The following is a 14,958-nucleotide window of genomic DNA, read 5'->3' as shown; positions in this document are numbered from 1 at the left end:
GACTTTTCGCATGGATAGTCCTGGATGCTATGTACCAGGCTATTTTACGTTTTTATTTAATTCCCCAAACCACCCTAGAATATAGGCATTATTATTGTGCTTTAGAATTTCAGAGATGAGAAGTTAACTGAAAGTCCCAGGGCTGGTTAATAGTGAAGCCAGGATCAGAATCCAAAGGGTGCTGCTCGGGGCTTGGGACTTTGCTGATTTTAGCATGGGAGAAGTCCAGAGTTCCAGGAATCTCTTCTGTCCCAGGCAAGCCAGGATGGTCAGAACTACAGGATGCCCTCCCCCGGAGAGGGGAGAGCTGTGACGGAGTAGCCTTTCAGAGCAGCTGGGTACCCTACAGTAGCAAAGCAGATGGCCCGTCTTTCCAGGAATGGAAAACTCCCTTCTCTGAGGAAGCTGGGTATCTCTCTCACTTACCCTAACTTGATGGTGTTGACCGAGACATGGTCCCGTGCCAACACCCTTTAGACAGATGGGCTGGTCCGTACTGCACCAGGGCACTGCGTGAATTGGTGCCTTTGCAGAAGACGTGTCTGTGATTGCATTTTTGCTCTGCACCTGCAGAGCATGGTGAAGATGAGGGCTCACACCTAGGCTGTTAGCAAAATCAGATTCGGAAAGTGTCCGAAGTTAAGTGGAGTATTAGAGCAGTTTTGCTGGCGGGGGTGGGGGGAGTGGAGGCTCATTTGGACCCGGCTGACTGAGTAAGCCTTGCCTCGCTCTGGATGTCGAGGGTAGTGGGAAGACAGATGCTGTGGCAGCAGCTCATAGGGACAGCAGGGGAAGTGGTGAAGACCACCCTTTCTGGGAGCAGGTCTGGGTTTGAATGTGCCGCGTGTTCTGCCCTCCGCTGGCTGTGTGATCTTGTGCCAGTTACTGACCCTCTCTGGGATTCCGACGGCTCAACTGTAAAATGGGAATAAATCATATTATCATCACTGCATTATTTTGGACATATAGGGTTTTTAGGAGGAACAAATGACGCAATGTGAGAGAAAGGCTTAGCCTCTGTCAGGCATCAGGCACATGATAAACTCAATAAATCATAGTCGTCATGATTCTTATTATTAACTCTTGCTGTACTTGATAAGACCTGAGTTCTAGCCTCAGCTCTGCGGCTGGCTACCCCAGGGAGCTTAGGCAAGTGTTTAACCTCTCGGTTTTTTCTGTAAAGTGATGGGGCTGGATGGTACTCCCTGAGCAGCCCAAAGGCCTGTAGTTTTCTTTTTCTTTTTTTAAACGATTTTATTTATTTATTTGACAAACAGAGATCACAAGTAGGCAGAAAGGCAGGCAGAGAAAGAGGAGGAAGCAGGCTCCCCGCTGAGCAGAGACCCTGATGCCAAGCTCCATCCCAGGACCCTGGGATCATGACCTGAGCTGAAGGCAGAGGCTTTAACCCACTGAGCCACCCAGGTGCCCCAGTCTGTAGTTTTCTAAAATGCATCAAAAGTGAGCTCCCACCCAGGGGCCCAGGGCCTTGCAGTTTTATGTCCTCAGACCCACATTAGCCATCCAGGAGCTCCCAAGCAGCCCAGAAGCAAAGGCAAGGTCAGAGGGAGCCACTCAGAGGGTGAGGCGGGCTCCACCCCCTTGCCGGGAGCCCACTTTGTGTCACCTGCTGTCCGTTTATTTTGAGTAGAGGATCCATGTAGAAACAATGTGCTCTTTGTCATCATAAAACAAACACAGGGGCTTGATTCTGATTTTAGCTTCATTCATGTATCAGAGAATGGGTCCAAGAAATCGTGCTGTAAATTGAGCCAATTTGATTCTTACCGAACGGTCTTGAGTTCCGTTGATTGGGGTTTTGAAAGGGAAAGAGAAAAGCAAGTGTTGCAGCTAAATAAAACCTGTGGTGTCGCGTGGACAGCAGGAGGCCACTGTTAAATGTCCTCAGGGATTTCTTTCTTAGGGCTTTTGATCACCAGACCTTTTATTTTCAAAGGAAAAAAAAGAACAGCTGTTGAATGCTACTGGTGGTTTCTTCCTTATATAGTAGAAAACAGCCTGTCCAAGGCTTGTGAAGGAAGCCTTAAATCCTAGCTCAGTCACAGGCTTTTTTGTGTGCCTACTGTGTGCCAAGCAGCAGGGGGAAATGTGAATAAGAAGGGGGTGGTCTGTAGTCCATACCCCTCTGCCCATGCCTGGCATGCTGTAGGCACTTGGGAAGTTTATTGAATGAATGGAGCGTAGTAACGGTTAGTTTTTAGTCTGTCGCATCACATCATTTTAATGACCCCTGTGACACTGGATTACCTTTTAGATCCCTTGCCCTAGGTGTGGCCAACCCAGTCTTGGGCCAAGCTAGAAAGTTGCGTGGTGGACCTGGCATCTGACCATGGGTCCAGTATTCCAGCTGCGAGCACGGACGGGCGCTGTTGGAGTCCACACTTCCCCTCTTAGTCGCGAGACCCGGGCAAGTTACCTAGTCCTGCTGTGCTTCAATATTCCTATCCATAAAGTGGGAACAGTGGTGGTACCCACCCCATACAGCTGCTGTGCAGATGACATGTGTCAGCTACAGGGCGTACCATGAGCCCTCTCTAAACTGTACCCGCTACCATCTCTGTGTGTGTCACTCACTCAACCTTCTCTGATGCCACTTTACCTAAAACGCTCATGGGAACGACATACTTAATACTTAGGTGCGTAATTGCCAACCCTTCCTTTGTCTCCCGGGCACTCAGCAGGTCCTCACTGTCCTTGTTGGGATGTGAAGAGCCTAGCAGTCAGGTCTGAACCTTCGAGTGGTTACTTTCCACTCCCGTGGTCTTGACCTTGGTCAAGCTTCTGAAGTTAACAGAGGCTCAGACCTATAAAATGCGGTCCTTCCTTCACCGTGGGAAGGGTTATGCTTAACCAAGTGCCTGGCATACGAGTACTTGGTAAATAGTAAGATTGTTATCATTCTCATAAACAGCACACAAGACCCCTTTGGCTTTGGTGGCCTGGGGTGCCGAAGCTGGTTCCTGGGGCGCCCGACAGAGTGCGCATGGCCAGGGCTGGAGGAGGCACAGAGGGCGGGCGGCCTTGGGAAAGGGCCTGTGTTGCAGGCCCCACACGGTCAAAGCATTTTAAAGGCCTTGTATTAGAAAAATAAACCAATTAAATAATACTGCCCCCCATAAAAGCTGACTTTTAATGGACTCCATGGTAAGGTTTTCACCGCGGCGGTCCTGCAGCCTCTGTCTCCGTGAGCCTGTCTGCCGCCATGGGGAGGGTTTAATCTTGCACGGCGTGAGCATAATTTTATAAGTTTTATGGCTGTTTTTTCTCCTCCAAAGTGTTGCTATGTCATTGTGCACCGAGGGCAAGTTGCATGCATTTAACAGTTTACCTCGTTTTTTGGTGGAAATGAAAAATGAAGCAATAAATTAAAGAAAAACACAACGTGGATTTTCCCCCTTCTTCTCGAGGCTTTGGTAGAAGAACAAAGAGGCAGTGTTTCCCCCCACCCCCCACCCCCGGACAGCCTAATCAAATTCTAACAGCTTTTGTGGGTGGACATTTGCCCGCAGATCGCCTTGCGGGAGAGGGCTGTGGGGAGGCGGCACGTGTCTGGGGCTTTTTCGGCTGACCCCGGGATCCTGGGGACTGCTCTCTGGGGTTGGGGGGGGGTGTCAGCCAATGAAGCCCATGGGCCGCGCCTGTTTCTGTGACATGGAAAAATCATCCAAAGAAGATTTCCTGACACATGAAAATGACACGAAATTCACGTTCTGTGTCCGTGAATGGAGCGGTGTTGGCATGCAGCCACACCCATTGGGTTCTGGGCTGTCCCGGGCTAATGACAAGGTGCCCCAGAGACTTGGGCACTAATGACAAGGTGCCCCAGAGACTTGGGGCACCGGGCCGAGGTGCTGCCTGCCCTTCACAGAAAAAAAGCAGTGACCCTGCTCTTGGAGGCAAAGGAGAAGGGGAAGAGCATACAGTCTCCAGGTTCCTGGAAGCAATGCTTTACTCTGAGGATTTCCAAGTGGCTCCGAGGGGCACGCCAAAAGAGAACTGCCTGAGAAAGCATCGACTCACCTGGAGAATATCCAGAAGTAACTGGCTCCGTGCAGAGATGGCTTTCCTCACCCTCCCAACCTCAGGCAGGCTTCTGAGCGAGGGAGGGGCCCGAGTGTGTCCCTCTTCGGCCAGCCCTCCCAGCCTTCTGTGGCTTTCCAGTCAGAGAAGCCTTTTTTTTTTTTTTAAAGATTTTTTCATTTTTTTCAAAAAAAATTTTAAATAGTATCTTTTATGTTTTTTTTTTTAAGATTTTATTTATTTATCTGCCAGAGAGAGAGATCACAAGTAGGCACAGAGGAAGGCAGAGAGAGAGAGGAAAACAGGTTCCCCACTGAGCAGAGAGCCCAATGCAGGGCTTGATCTGAGGACCCTGAGATCATGACCTGAGCCGAAGGCAGAGGCTTAACCCACTGAGCCACCCAGGCGCCCTTTCATTTATTTGACAGAGAGAGACAGCCAGAGAGGGAACGTCAGCAGGGGGAGAGGGAGAAGCAGGCTTCCTGCTGAGCAGGGAGCCCGATGTGGGGCTCGACCCCAGGACCCTTGGATCATGACCTGAGCTTAAGGCAGATGCTGAGCCACCCAGGCGCCCCCCAGAGAAGACTTTGAGGTCTGCTGACTTCCCATCAGCTCGCTGGATGGCTCAAGAGCAGAGAGGTTCTGCCCTTCCCTCCTGGGTGTAAGCGGGTTTTTGTTGGGAATTGTTATGTGCAAATCCAGTGTATGATCTGATGCCTTCAGAAATTTGTAAGAAACGTTTTTTGGCCTGCACGCCGGTGTAAGCATTCTGCAGATAGGAGTAACTCACAGAATCCTCACAGCCCGCGCCACCTCACAGCTGAAGAAACACAGGCACAGCAAGGTTAGGTGCCTTGCCAAAGGTCACGCAGCTGGAATGCAGTTGAGCCAGAATGCAAACCCCGGGCTGTCTGCTGCAGGGAACATCCTGGGTCCACTCCACGGCTGCTACAGAAGGACGCATTCTTTAGGGTTCTGGATGGATCTGCTTTCCTTGTCCGTCACCCCCCCCCACTCCCATGCCCTACCATATCATTGCACGAGAAAATAGCCTCTTGTGGGAGAAGAAAACACTTGTTCTCTCATTCATTCGTTTCTCCCTCCTCACCGTCCTCCCTTCAACAAATAATTACCAATAGGTGACTGTGTGTTAGGCTCTGGGAGGGAGGGCCCAGAATGATAGTGTTGGTGAGCAAGGAGAAAGAGAAAAGAAAAACTCTTTTCCACTTAAAAATAGTTCTTGGAGGGGCGCCTGGGTGGCTCAGTGGGTTAGAGTCTCTGCCTTCGGCTCAGGTCATGATCCCAGGGTCTTGGGATCGAGCCCCGCATCGGGCTCTCTGCTGGACAGGGAGCCTGCCTCCCCCTTTCTCTGTGCCTGCCTTCTGCCTACTTGTGGTTTCTGTCTGTCAAATAGATAAGTGAAATCTTTAAAAAAAAAAAAAATAGTTCTTGGAGGTCAGGGGTGGGGGGTGGCGCCTGGCTGGCTTATGCGGTGGAGCATGTGACTCCTGATCTTGAAATTGTGAGTTCGAACCTCACATTGGGTGTAGAGTTTACTTAAAAATAAAACCTTTAAAAAATAGTGCTGAGTGTCCCCAATGCCGTTGGCTTTTGAGGAGTTCCCTTAATTCTCCCTCTCTTATTTTATTTTTTAACTTTTCTTTTTTGTGGGCTCCAGACCCAGCGTGGAGCCCAGCGTGGGGCTTGAACTCACAACCCCGAGATCAAGAACTGAGCTGAGATCAAAAGTCAGGTGGTGGGTATTATAGAGGGCACGGCTTGCATGGAGCACTGGGTGTGGTGAAAAAATAATGAATACTGTTTTTCTGAAAATAAATAAATTGGAAAAAAAAAAAAAAGTCAGATGTGTAACTGACAGAACCACCCAAGCACCCCTTACCCTTCTTTTATTATTTATAAGTGCCCTCCTGTCTGTTTAGAACTATAAGCCCTTGTCCTTTGTGCCTTGACCTGAATACGTTCATTAAAAATAACCTAATTTACAAGAGGCTTTAGGGTGACCGGGCACTCACTGAGCCAGTGGGGAGGGCCCTCCAGGGGGAGGCCCTGCAGGGTGCTCAGGTGACCAAAACCAGGTGCTGGAGCGGGGGAGGGGGTAGGGAGGGCAGGAATAAGAGGTTGTAATTGATCATTGAGGCCTCAATTTGAAATATATCACCAAGCCTGGTGCTCCTAGAGCTCACTCCCTGGGAACAAACTTTTCACTCTTCTCGTAAGTAGCTTCATTTTGGTGAGTTTCAGATGCCTGACTTGTTTTCCTAAAAAGTTGGGGGAAAGAATGTTTTAGATTATTTATGACCTTCTGAGTGTGGAGATGCTTGCAAGCTGGGGAAGACGTACCATTGGATAAAGGAACAGTAGCTTTGCTAGAAGCTGACTTTCTCTCTCTTCCTTTCCTACCTGTTTCTTCTTCCCCACCGACCTCTGTGCCTTTTTCTTTGTCAGACAACAAGCTTTTGTTGCTCATTTCTGATGAGCCTTCACTTTCTCTCCTCAGTCATGCGGAGGAACCCCTTCGGTGTGGACATCTGCTGTCGGAAGGGGTCTCGAAGCCCCCTGCAGGAACTCTACAACCCAACCCAGGTAAGCCCCGGAAATTTTCTTCCTTTCTTGGCTTGGTCTCCATGCATCAGTCTTTGGAGGAGAGGGGAGAATGAAAGTCTCCAAAATCTGGTTCTTGCGGAATTTGAAACTTCCTGGCACTGCTTGGCATTTTACCTTCAGTGGTCGTTTTCTTGGTCACCCTTGCTCCATGTCATGGCTCTGAAATTCTAGCGAGCAGAATTTAGAATTCGAGAAACCCTTTGGTATAGTTCTCGACTAAGCTTTCAGACCTGCCCAGGTTTGAGATCTGTATAGTCACAGGTTCCAGAAATGGGGCTCTGAACTTAGCCGTCTGGGCAGTGTCCCCCCTTAGCACCCCCAAAGAAGGTTCGCGTGTGGGTGAACCTGTCTCCCTGTTCCATTGGTCCATTCAAGTCCAAGATCGATCCCCCAAGGATTCCCCCTCACTGTAGCTGGTACCAAGATTCCATTCTGGTGGGCGGAAGGGGTTGCTTTTTGTGAAGTGACTGTCATGGTAAATTGAGCTTGATCGTGAAGAGTTTCTCTTGGAGTGAACTAAGCTCCAATCAAGGGAATATGTCCTGGCAGAAAGCTAGGAGCCGGGGGAAGAGGCCTGGTCACCATGGCGATGGCCTCTGTGATGTGTGTGGGTCTGATGAGACTCTAAGGCTGGTTCTCTTGCGGGAACTTGATACTGGGACTAGTAAGTGAGCTACTAGTGGGCTGACCTTTGATTGCTGTTGAGCAAAGGAAAAAAATGTACTGCTTTGGCTTTGGCTTTTAGTCTCTGAGCTTTCTTTTTTTTTTTTTTTTTTTGGGTATCAAATTCTTAATTTAGTATTTTTGTGGACTAAGGTGCTTGGTAGAGGAAGATAAAATATGGTGCTCAAAGATGCTGCATTCCCTGAGGTCTCGCAGAGGGAACTTTCTAATCCCACAGATCTTCCCTGTCTCTTACCTACACTCCCTTCTGGAAAAATGGGCTCCTGGGCTTGTGCATGGGTGTCCTAACCAGCTGAATCCACTCCCTCATCAGCACCACTGCTTGGGCGTTCCAGCATGGCAGGCCTGGTTAGCCAGGTGACTGCAGACTCCCATCTCCCCAGGCTTCCTTACTGGGTTTTCTGGTGACTCAGCAGGGAATAGTTATTTGGGTTTTCTTTGGCGCCCAATTAAGCTGATTATTAGAGGCAAGTCTCCTAACATGTTCACATACCCGTGTTTAGGAAGAGCAGAACTGGCCTTGACAAGGAATAAGGTTTCTGGGAAGCTGTGTTGGGGAACATCACAGGCTACCGAGAGGCAAACCATTCCTATCTTTTTGTAGATATGCTCTGGTTCAGATCATTTTCCCTTGCAAAATACAGTTGCTGAAGCACTGCTGTTTTCCTGGGGGAAATTCTGTGGGCGGCATATGGTGTCGTGGGAGGAGCTTAGTTCTGAAGTAGACCCCCCCCACCCCCCCACCCCTGGACAGGAGGTCCTTGGACTGTGTCTGTGCTGTTCACTGTCTATCCCTAACCCCTAACACAGGGCCTGGTCTGTAGACGGTGCCCCCGCGTACCTGTGATGGGAAGAATGAAAGAGTGTGTTCACATCCCTACCTCCTCTCCAGCTGGCTGTGCGGCTTGAATACGTGATGAGTCCACGTCTCTGGAATGCGGGGAGGATAAAATAACTCCGATGGGTCAGGGCTGTGTAAACATTTGTCGTTATCATGGTCATGAGGGTGGTTTCCATACTGGAAGTCTCGACTTGAGAGTCAGACGTGGGTTCAGAGCCTGGTTTCTTCATTCCCTGGCTGCGTGAGTGTGGGCCAGGTACCGGACCCCTCTGAGACCGCTGGCCGTCCTCTGTAAGGCGATGCTCACAGTCCCTGGCTTGCAGGTTTGCTGGAGAAGATGGACTTTGCTCAGTGCCTCCTATGGAGTTTGTCCATTCCTGGATTCATTCACTTGTTCACGCATTCATTTCTTCACTATTACAAGCGCCGGGCACTGGGCACCAGACATCTGGGCGTGCGTGGTTAGCCCTCCGTGTCTGGTTCCTCTTGTTGTCCCAGAGCTGGCATGAACGAGTTGACTGGAAAGGGAGACCCAGCTTGGCCTGTTTGTAAACCCACCAAAGGAGCAACGACCTGCGTGGGTAGAGGTCATCTCTTCTTTGTGGCGGCGTTTTGTTTTCCGGGTGAGAAGCTCATTTAGCAGCAGCCTAGGACCTGGGAGGGATGATGGGGCTGGAGAGGCAGCTCTGGGAGCCGTTTGTGAGGGCGTAGGTGGGTGAGTCACCTCCATCAAGAATGTCGTGGGCAAGCTGTCGTGGGCCCCCTTCTCTGGCAACCAGGGAAATGTCCCCGCAGGAAGATCTCCCCATTTCCTCGGGATGTTGCCCGGGATGTTTTTTCTTAGGCTGGTTTCCTTTACAAGCTGCAATTATGTTCTATTCCCACGCAAATACAGTCAGTGGTGCTTCTCAGAGACACTCTCTTGGGGATCCTTTGGGCTGCTGTGAGCTAGGCGTGGAGAGGAGAGAAGGGAGCAGCCACCCCTGTTGAGTTTAGTAAGTTTCGTGTCCCCAAGACTTTTACAGACTCTGGACCCGACTGGGCTTGGTTGTGCTCTGTCATGTTTTCCCACCAGCCAACCTGCTGAAGCTGCCGGGCCTGGACTGATGTTCTGACAGAGGCAGATGACAAAGCCTGCCAGTTTTGCTAGAAACCAAATGGCTCCTAGTGCTGCCATTTCCCCATCTTAGGCTGATTGGTTATTTGGGTTTGATATACGATGGTGACAACAGAACTGTTTATTGTAGATAAGAAAGGATTGTTAGAGAGAAGCCTGTGTGGTTCAGTGGGTTAAAGCCTCTGCCTTCGGCTCAGGTCATGGTCTCAGGGTCCTGGGATCAAGCCCTGCATGGGGCTCTCTGCTCAGCGGGGAGCCTGCTGCCTCCTCTCTCTCTGCCTGCCTCTCTGCCTACTTATGATCTCCATCTGTCAAATAAATAAATAAATAAATAAAAGCTTAAAAAAAAAAAAAAAGAAATGAATGTTAGAGCAAGAAGGTACTATCTTCGTTACCATGTACCAGTGCTGTAGACCCGATGTTTTCTCGATGGTTCTAAACATCTCAGGGAATGCTTACGATAAGCCCCAAATGAGGTCTGCCACTCCCATTTCACAAATGGGAGAGCCAAGGCCAGGGAAGTTCCATAGCTTGCCTAGGGCCACACAGCTGGTAAGAAGCAGCATAAAGAGTCAAACCCAGGACACACTACACATCCATTGATCTCTATGCTCCGCTCACTGTTACCAGCAGAGTTCTCTTGGCACGAAAGCAACAGAACAACAACAGAATCACACCCAGATTTTTTTTTTAAAAGATTTTATTTATTTATTTATTTATTTATTTGATAGACAGAGATCACAAGTAGGCAGAGAGGCAGGCAGAGAGAGAGGAGGGGAAGCAGGCTCTCCGCTGAGCAGAGAGCCCGATGCGGGGCTCGAACCATGGACCCTGGGATCATGACCTGAGCTGAAAGCAGAGGCTTTAACCCACTGAGCCTCCCAGGCACCCCCATACCCAGATTTTTATTGGACAAAGATTTAAAAAGCTCTCTGGGGGACAATTGGCTATAATCGGATTTTTGGGTCCATGGTTTTATTATTTCAGGACCTCACGAATCCCCTAACCACTGAAACAACAATTGATTTAAAAAAAGTTTACGGTTGATATTCTTAGAAGAACTGTGCTCTGATGTCTTATAATTTTCCTGGTTCTCCGCTGTCTCCCTGGCCCCGAAATAAAATGTAATTGCTGATCAGATCAGCGGGTGTCAAGTCACCGAAAGTTCAGGGGTTGCCAACTGCACATTTGTGGGCCGAGCACATCTGTGGGCCACCCTGGCGTATCTCAGACTCACAGGGCAGAGCTCGTCGGCAGCCGTCAGTAGGGCCATAATTGCCCCAAGAGCGCCAGTGGGAGCGAGACAGCTTGTCCTCCTGCCCCGCCCACCTCCTGGTCCTCTCGTGGGTTCCCTGAAATCTTCACAGCATCACTCATGTGGTTCAGCCCTGCCCTGCCTGGTGCTTTCTTTAGCATTTCTCCCTGCTCTGTGATTACCATGTTCCAAGAAGACAGATGTGCGGCTGAGGGGCTGACCAGGGAATTCATAAACGCAGAGTCTAGACGGCTTGCAGGAGTACACTAGGTCCAGCTGTCGATGGACATTTCTGAGGGCCTAGGAGGGCCAGTCTGTGTTTGAGGGATCTAGTGGTATTCTGGGTGAACTGTTTGAGGCCCCCCCAACTTTTTTTTTTTTTTTTTTTTTTTTGAGGAAAAAACAAATATCTGTTATTTGGTCCAGTCTTCAAGATGCTAAAGTAGAGTTACTTCTCTATAACTTAGGCTCCAGGAGGAAGGATCGAAAGAGGGAGCAAGGAAGGAAAGTGACTCTTCCCTGAAAGTGTGATCTGCTTTCACTCCATGAGACCACACTGTTTGAGGCATTTCTGCACGTATCTTGTCGAATCTTCACAAGAACCTGACAAGGAAGGTTGAACCCCATTCTTCAGATAAGTCAACTGAGAGGTTCAGTTAACAGAGCAACTTGCGGAGCTTGCACAGGTCCGCAGTGGTAGCGCCCGTCCGACCTGGTGAGGTAGGAAGAAGAGGAGAGCCAATCCCTTCATCTTTTCCAGGTGGAGGAGAAAAATGCTTTCTTGAGGTTCTCGTCCCTAGTGACTCAAGCTGAGACAGATGTGCTCAGGATTGTTGGTGAAAGTTCCCGAGGTCAGGGGCCAAGGCTTGTGGAGTGATGCAGAATGCACAGTCGGTGTCCGGTAAATGGCCGCCATTTTGTTTTCTGTTTCCCAAACCTGATATTTGGAGAGGCCTTTGTCTCTTGGCGGCAGCTAGGCTGAGTAGGAGTCACCCTCACAAACTCTGCTGTGGGATAGTGAGTCTCGGTGAAATTAGGAAGTCGGGGTCTTTGATTAAGTTTAGACTGATAAAAGCTTGAACTGTCCAAAGGGGTTGGAGTGGGGGCTCTTTTAGCACCAACCTAAATAGCCTTTTCAGCAATGCTTGCCAAGCTTTGTTTCTTCTGCACACGTTTATAGGCTAAACAGGGGGAAGAGGTATGGGGAGGAGAGGCACGGGGTAGGCGGGTGTGATAAATGCTGATAATAGAGGCTTTTCCGGTATGGGAGAATCAGGGGTAAGTAACCAACACTTTAAGATACAGGGCAAGTGGGAGGTTTTGTAGAGGGGGTGGCCGTAGCTAGGCCTTTGAAGACACATCAGGCGTCATCTGACAGAGAAGAGGGAACAGCATCAAGGAGGGGAGGAACAGTAGAAGCGTGGGCCCCAAGTGGGCTCATCCATGGCACGTTCTGGGATTGGAGAGGGGTTTGTGGCCAGAGTGGAGAGCATGCAGGGAGCTGGTTAGAGAGAAGGCAGGAGGGACAGGGTGGTCCCACCCAGATTAGGCTTGTCTACCATTGTGGAGGTGTAGTCTTTACCTGCCTGCAGGATTGGTGGTTCCAGGGAGCCCAGAGGAGATCCTGTACAACTCCTGAGCCAAGTGCTGTTTCAGAGTCAAGCTGCTTGTAAACTGTGGGGCTTCTCCCCTCCTTGCTGTGGCGGCCTCTTTGACAAAATGACTGAGATCTGGGGTTCTCAACTCTGGATACCCATGGGGACCCCTCAGGGAGCTTTGAAACAATGTCCAGCGCCCAGGCCCCACCCCGAGAGTCTGCTTTTGTTGCTGGGTCTGGGATAGAGTTGGCGTGTTGGTGTTTTTCAGAACTGTCCGGTGATTCTGGGGGGCGGCAGTGTTCAGAAGCACTGGATTGGTGGGTCCGTAGGGGTCCCTTGAGTTCAAAACTCTTTGGTTCTTAAGTAACCCATTCTGGGACCAGCCCCTCAAAGCATATCCACCGAGACGGCTCCCTGTCGTTTCTTATGAAGGCCCTGGGTCAGTTTTGAGCACTCAGCCTCCTGGGACTCACATCCCTTCATGCTCCACTGGCCGGTTCGGGAGTCGAGGCCCTCAGTTGGGTGGGGGACTCCACCAGCACCGTGGGGACAGACCCAAGAGGCAGAGCCTCCAGGCAGGGTTTCAGGAGCGGCCCTGTGTCAGGGACATTTGAGCCACGCAGCTCTGGACCCCGTAAGGATGAGAACCCAGACTTTTTCCATGCCACGCATCAGACGGGCACTTCACAAGGAACAGCTCTGGTCTTTCCAATAAGTGCGAAAGGAGGAGAGGCCCCCGGCCTTCAGAAGTTTCGTTTGGGAAGACTGCGGCTCATGGTCGGACTCGCCGGAGAAGGCAAGGATGAGCAGACATTGTGCGGCTTCCAACTCTGGGCAATTAATCCCTTCATTACCAACCACCTGGTAAATGACGAGTCCGTCTAATTATCTTGTTTTGACCCAACAGCTGTCTACCAGCCAAGGAGGGATTAATTGATTTAGTTGTGGACCGGCTCCTTATGCAAAGATATTACTTACTGTCAGCCTTGCAGAAAGGCAGCTGGCTGGCAAAGATGAAATATTACATGAACTTGATCTTACACACAGTGCTTGGGAGAATGCTTCATTATTAATTGCAAATTACAATAGATGTGCAAGCCCATTGCAAAACTCAGGGACAGCGGGCCGCCTCTGTTGCCGGGGCCGGTTGCTCTATCTCTTTGAACCAGGGAAGGCACCCTGGTCAGATTTCCAATCAAGCCAGGACAGATGGGGACTCGATCAGACATGATTTGGGTCAGAGGAGAGAATTGGGTGCTTGAAGGCACTGGCGGGGGGCTGTTCCAGCCCAGACGTATGAGCTGGGGCAATGACTTGACCTCCCAAGCATTGGTTTCTTGATTTGTAAAATTGGAACACAATAGGGGCGCCTGGGTGGCTCAGTGGGTTAAAGCCTATGCCTTCGGCTCAGGTCATGATCCCAGGGTCCTGGGATCAAGCTCAGCATCAGGCTCTCTGCTCAGCAGGGAGCCTCTTCCTCCTCTCTTCTCTCTCTCTGCCTGCCTCTCTGCCTACTTGTGATCTCTGTCTGTCAAATAAATAAATAAAATCTAAAAAAAAAAAAAATGGGAACACAATACGGTCTTGGAGTTCTGTGAGTTTCGAAATCCTGTATAAAAAGCACCTGGGGTGGGGGAAGCACCTGAGATTGTAACCAGGAAGAGTTGGTGGTGTTAATAGTGTTAATTGATAGCCAACCATGATCTGAGTTGATTTAGGTGACCTGGGACTTCTCTTACAGGGTCTGGGCCATGCTGGTCCCTTATATTATAGGCTCAGACACTTTGCAGGTGCTCACTTGGAGTTTTGTTGAATAATAATAAGCTAGAATGATTTCCTCTTACTTGGAAGCTACTAGCTGTTCATCATGGGCACTTCCTAAATATTTTGATTTATGTGACATGTCTGGTTGACTCTGTTATTAAGAGCCTGGACATGCTGATCGGTAAGGCCATGGGTGCCTTTGTGTGTGTGATGTGTGTGTGTGCGTGTGTCTATGAGTGTGTGATGTGTGTGTGGGTACCTGTACACTCAGCCCATAGCCCGGACCATGGCAGAGAGGGCTACTGGGTTTAAACCTCTCCTTTATTGTCATATCCCCCTGTCCCTAGTGAAGTGCTTCAGTAGTAGCTAAAGTCAACTCCCTCTCTGTGTGATGCCATTGAGCCCATGGCTTCATCCACGTTTCACTCAGCCCATCTTTATAGGCCGTTGGTCCGTTTCGGGAAGCCTCGTTTGACGCCGTATATTCAAACCTAGGTAGTGAGCTCAGTGCCTTAATGGGGTTTTTCTGTGTTAGTCTGTGTGACTGCAGTCTGGCCTCTTCCAGCCAGAGAAGGGCATCCGAATGAAAAAATGACCTCAGCAGTTTCTGTATGGCAACACAGCTGTAAAATCTGCCATTTTTAGGAAGCTATTTCCTAAATTACCCTCAATTATAAGAGACTTTTACATAATTTGATTTTTCTTTAAATTACATGACTCAAGTAGCTTCTCAGCCATTTGGATTTGAACCTTGTCAGATGCGTAGGGCTGATACTAAGCCCTGGCTTGTTCTCACCTTCTCTGTTGGAGAGACCTGGGCGGGGGTGGGTATTGTCTTCTGCCCCCTCTCGCTCCCTTCCTGATGGTGAAGTGGGGATCTGGTGCAGATCTGGTGGGGAGCAGGCTTTCCAACCCATCTTCACCACTAATTACTATGAAATCATGGCAAACAGTTAAAGTTTTCTAGCACTGGAGACCTTGTTTATAAAGAAGGAATAAAGGGATGTCTGGGTGGCGCAGTTGGTTAAGTGTC

General features: G+C 49.7%; 1 protein-coding gene across 2 annotated transcripts in view; it reads left to right on the top strand.

Annotated features, from left to right (window-relative positions):
- CHST11 (carbohydrate sulfotransferase 11) overlaps positions 1–14,958 on the top strand; it is a 259,625-nt gene that overhangs the window by 116,814 nt on the left and 127,853 nt on the right. For both annotated transcript variants that reach the window (XM_044229204.1, XM_044229203.1), the window contains exon 2: positions 6,560–6,645. In XM_044229204.1, the coding sequence (XP_044085139.1) occupies positions 6,560–6,645 (86 nt within the window). The remainder of the gene's footprint in view (positions 1–6,559; positions 6,646–14,958) is intronic.

This window comes from Neovison vison, chromosome 12 (assembly GCF_020171115.1).
Source record: "Neovison vison isolate M4711 chromosome 12, ASM_NN_V1, whole genome shotgun sequence".
In the NCBI taxonomy this organism is placed as follows: Eukaryota; Metazoa; Chordata; class Mammalia; order Carnivora; family Mustelidae; genus Neogale; species Neogale vison.
The sequence above is the reverse complement of the archived record's forward strand: the minus strand, read 5'-3'. Positions and strand labels throughout refer to the sequence as shown.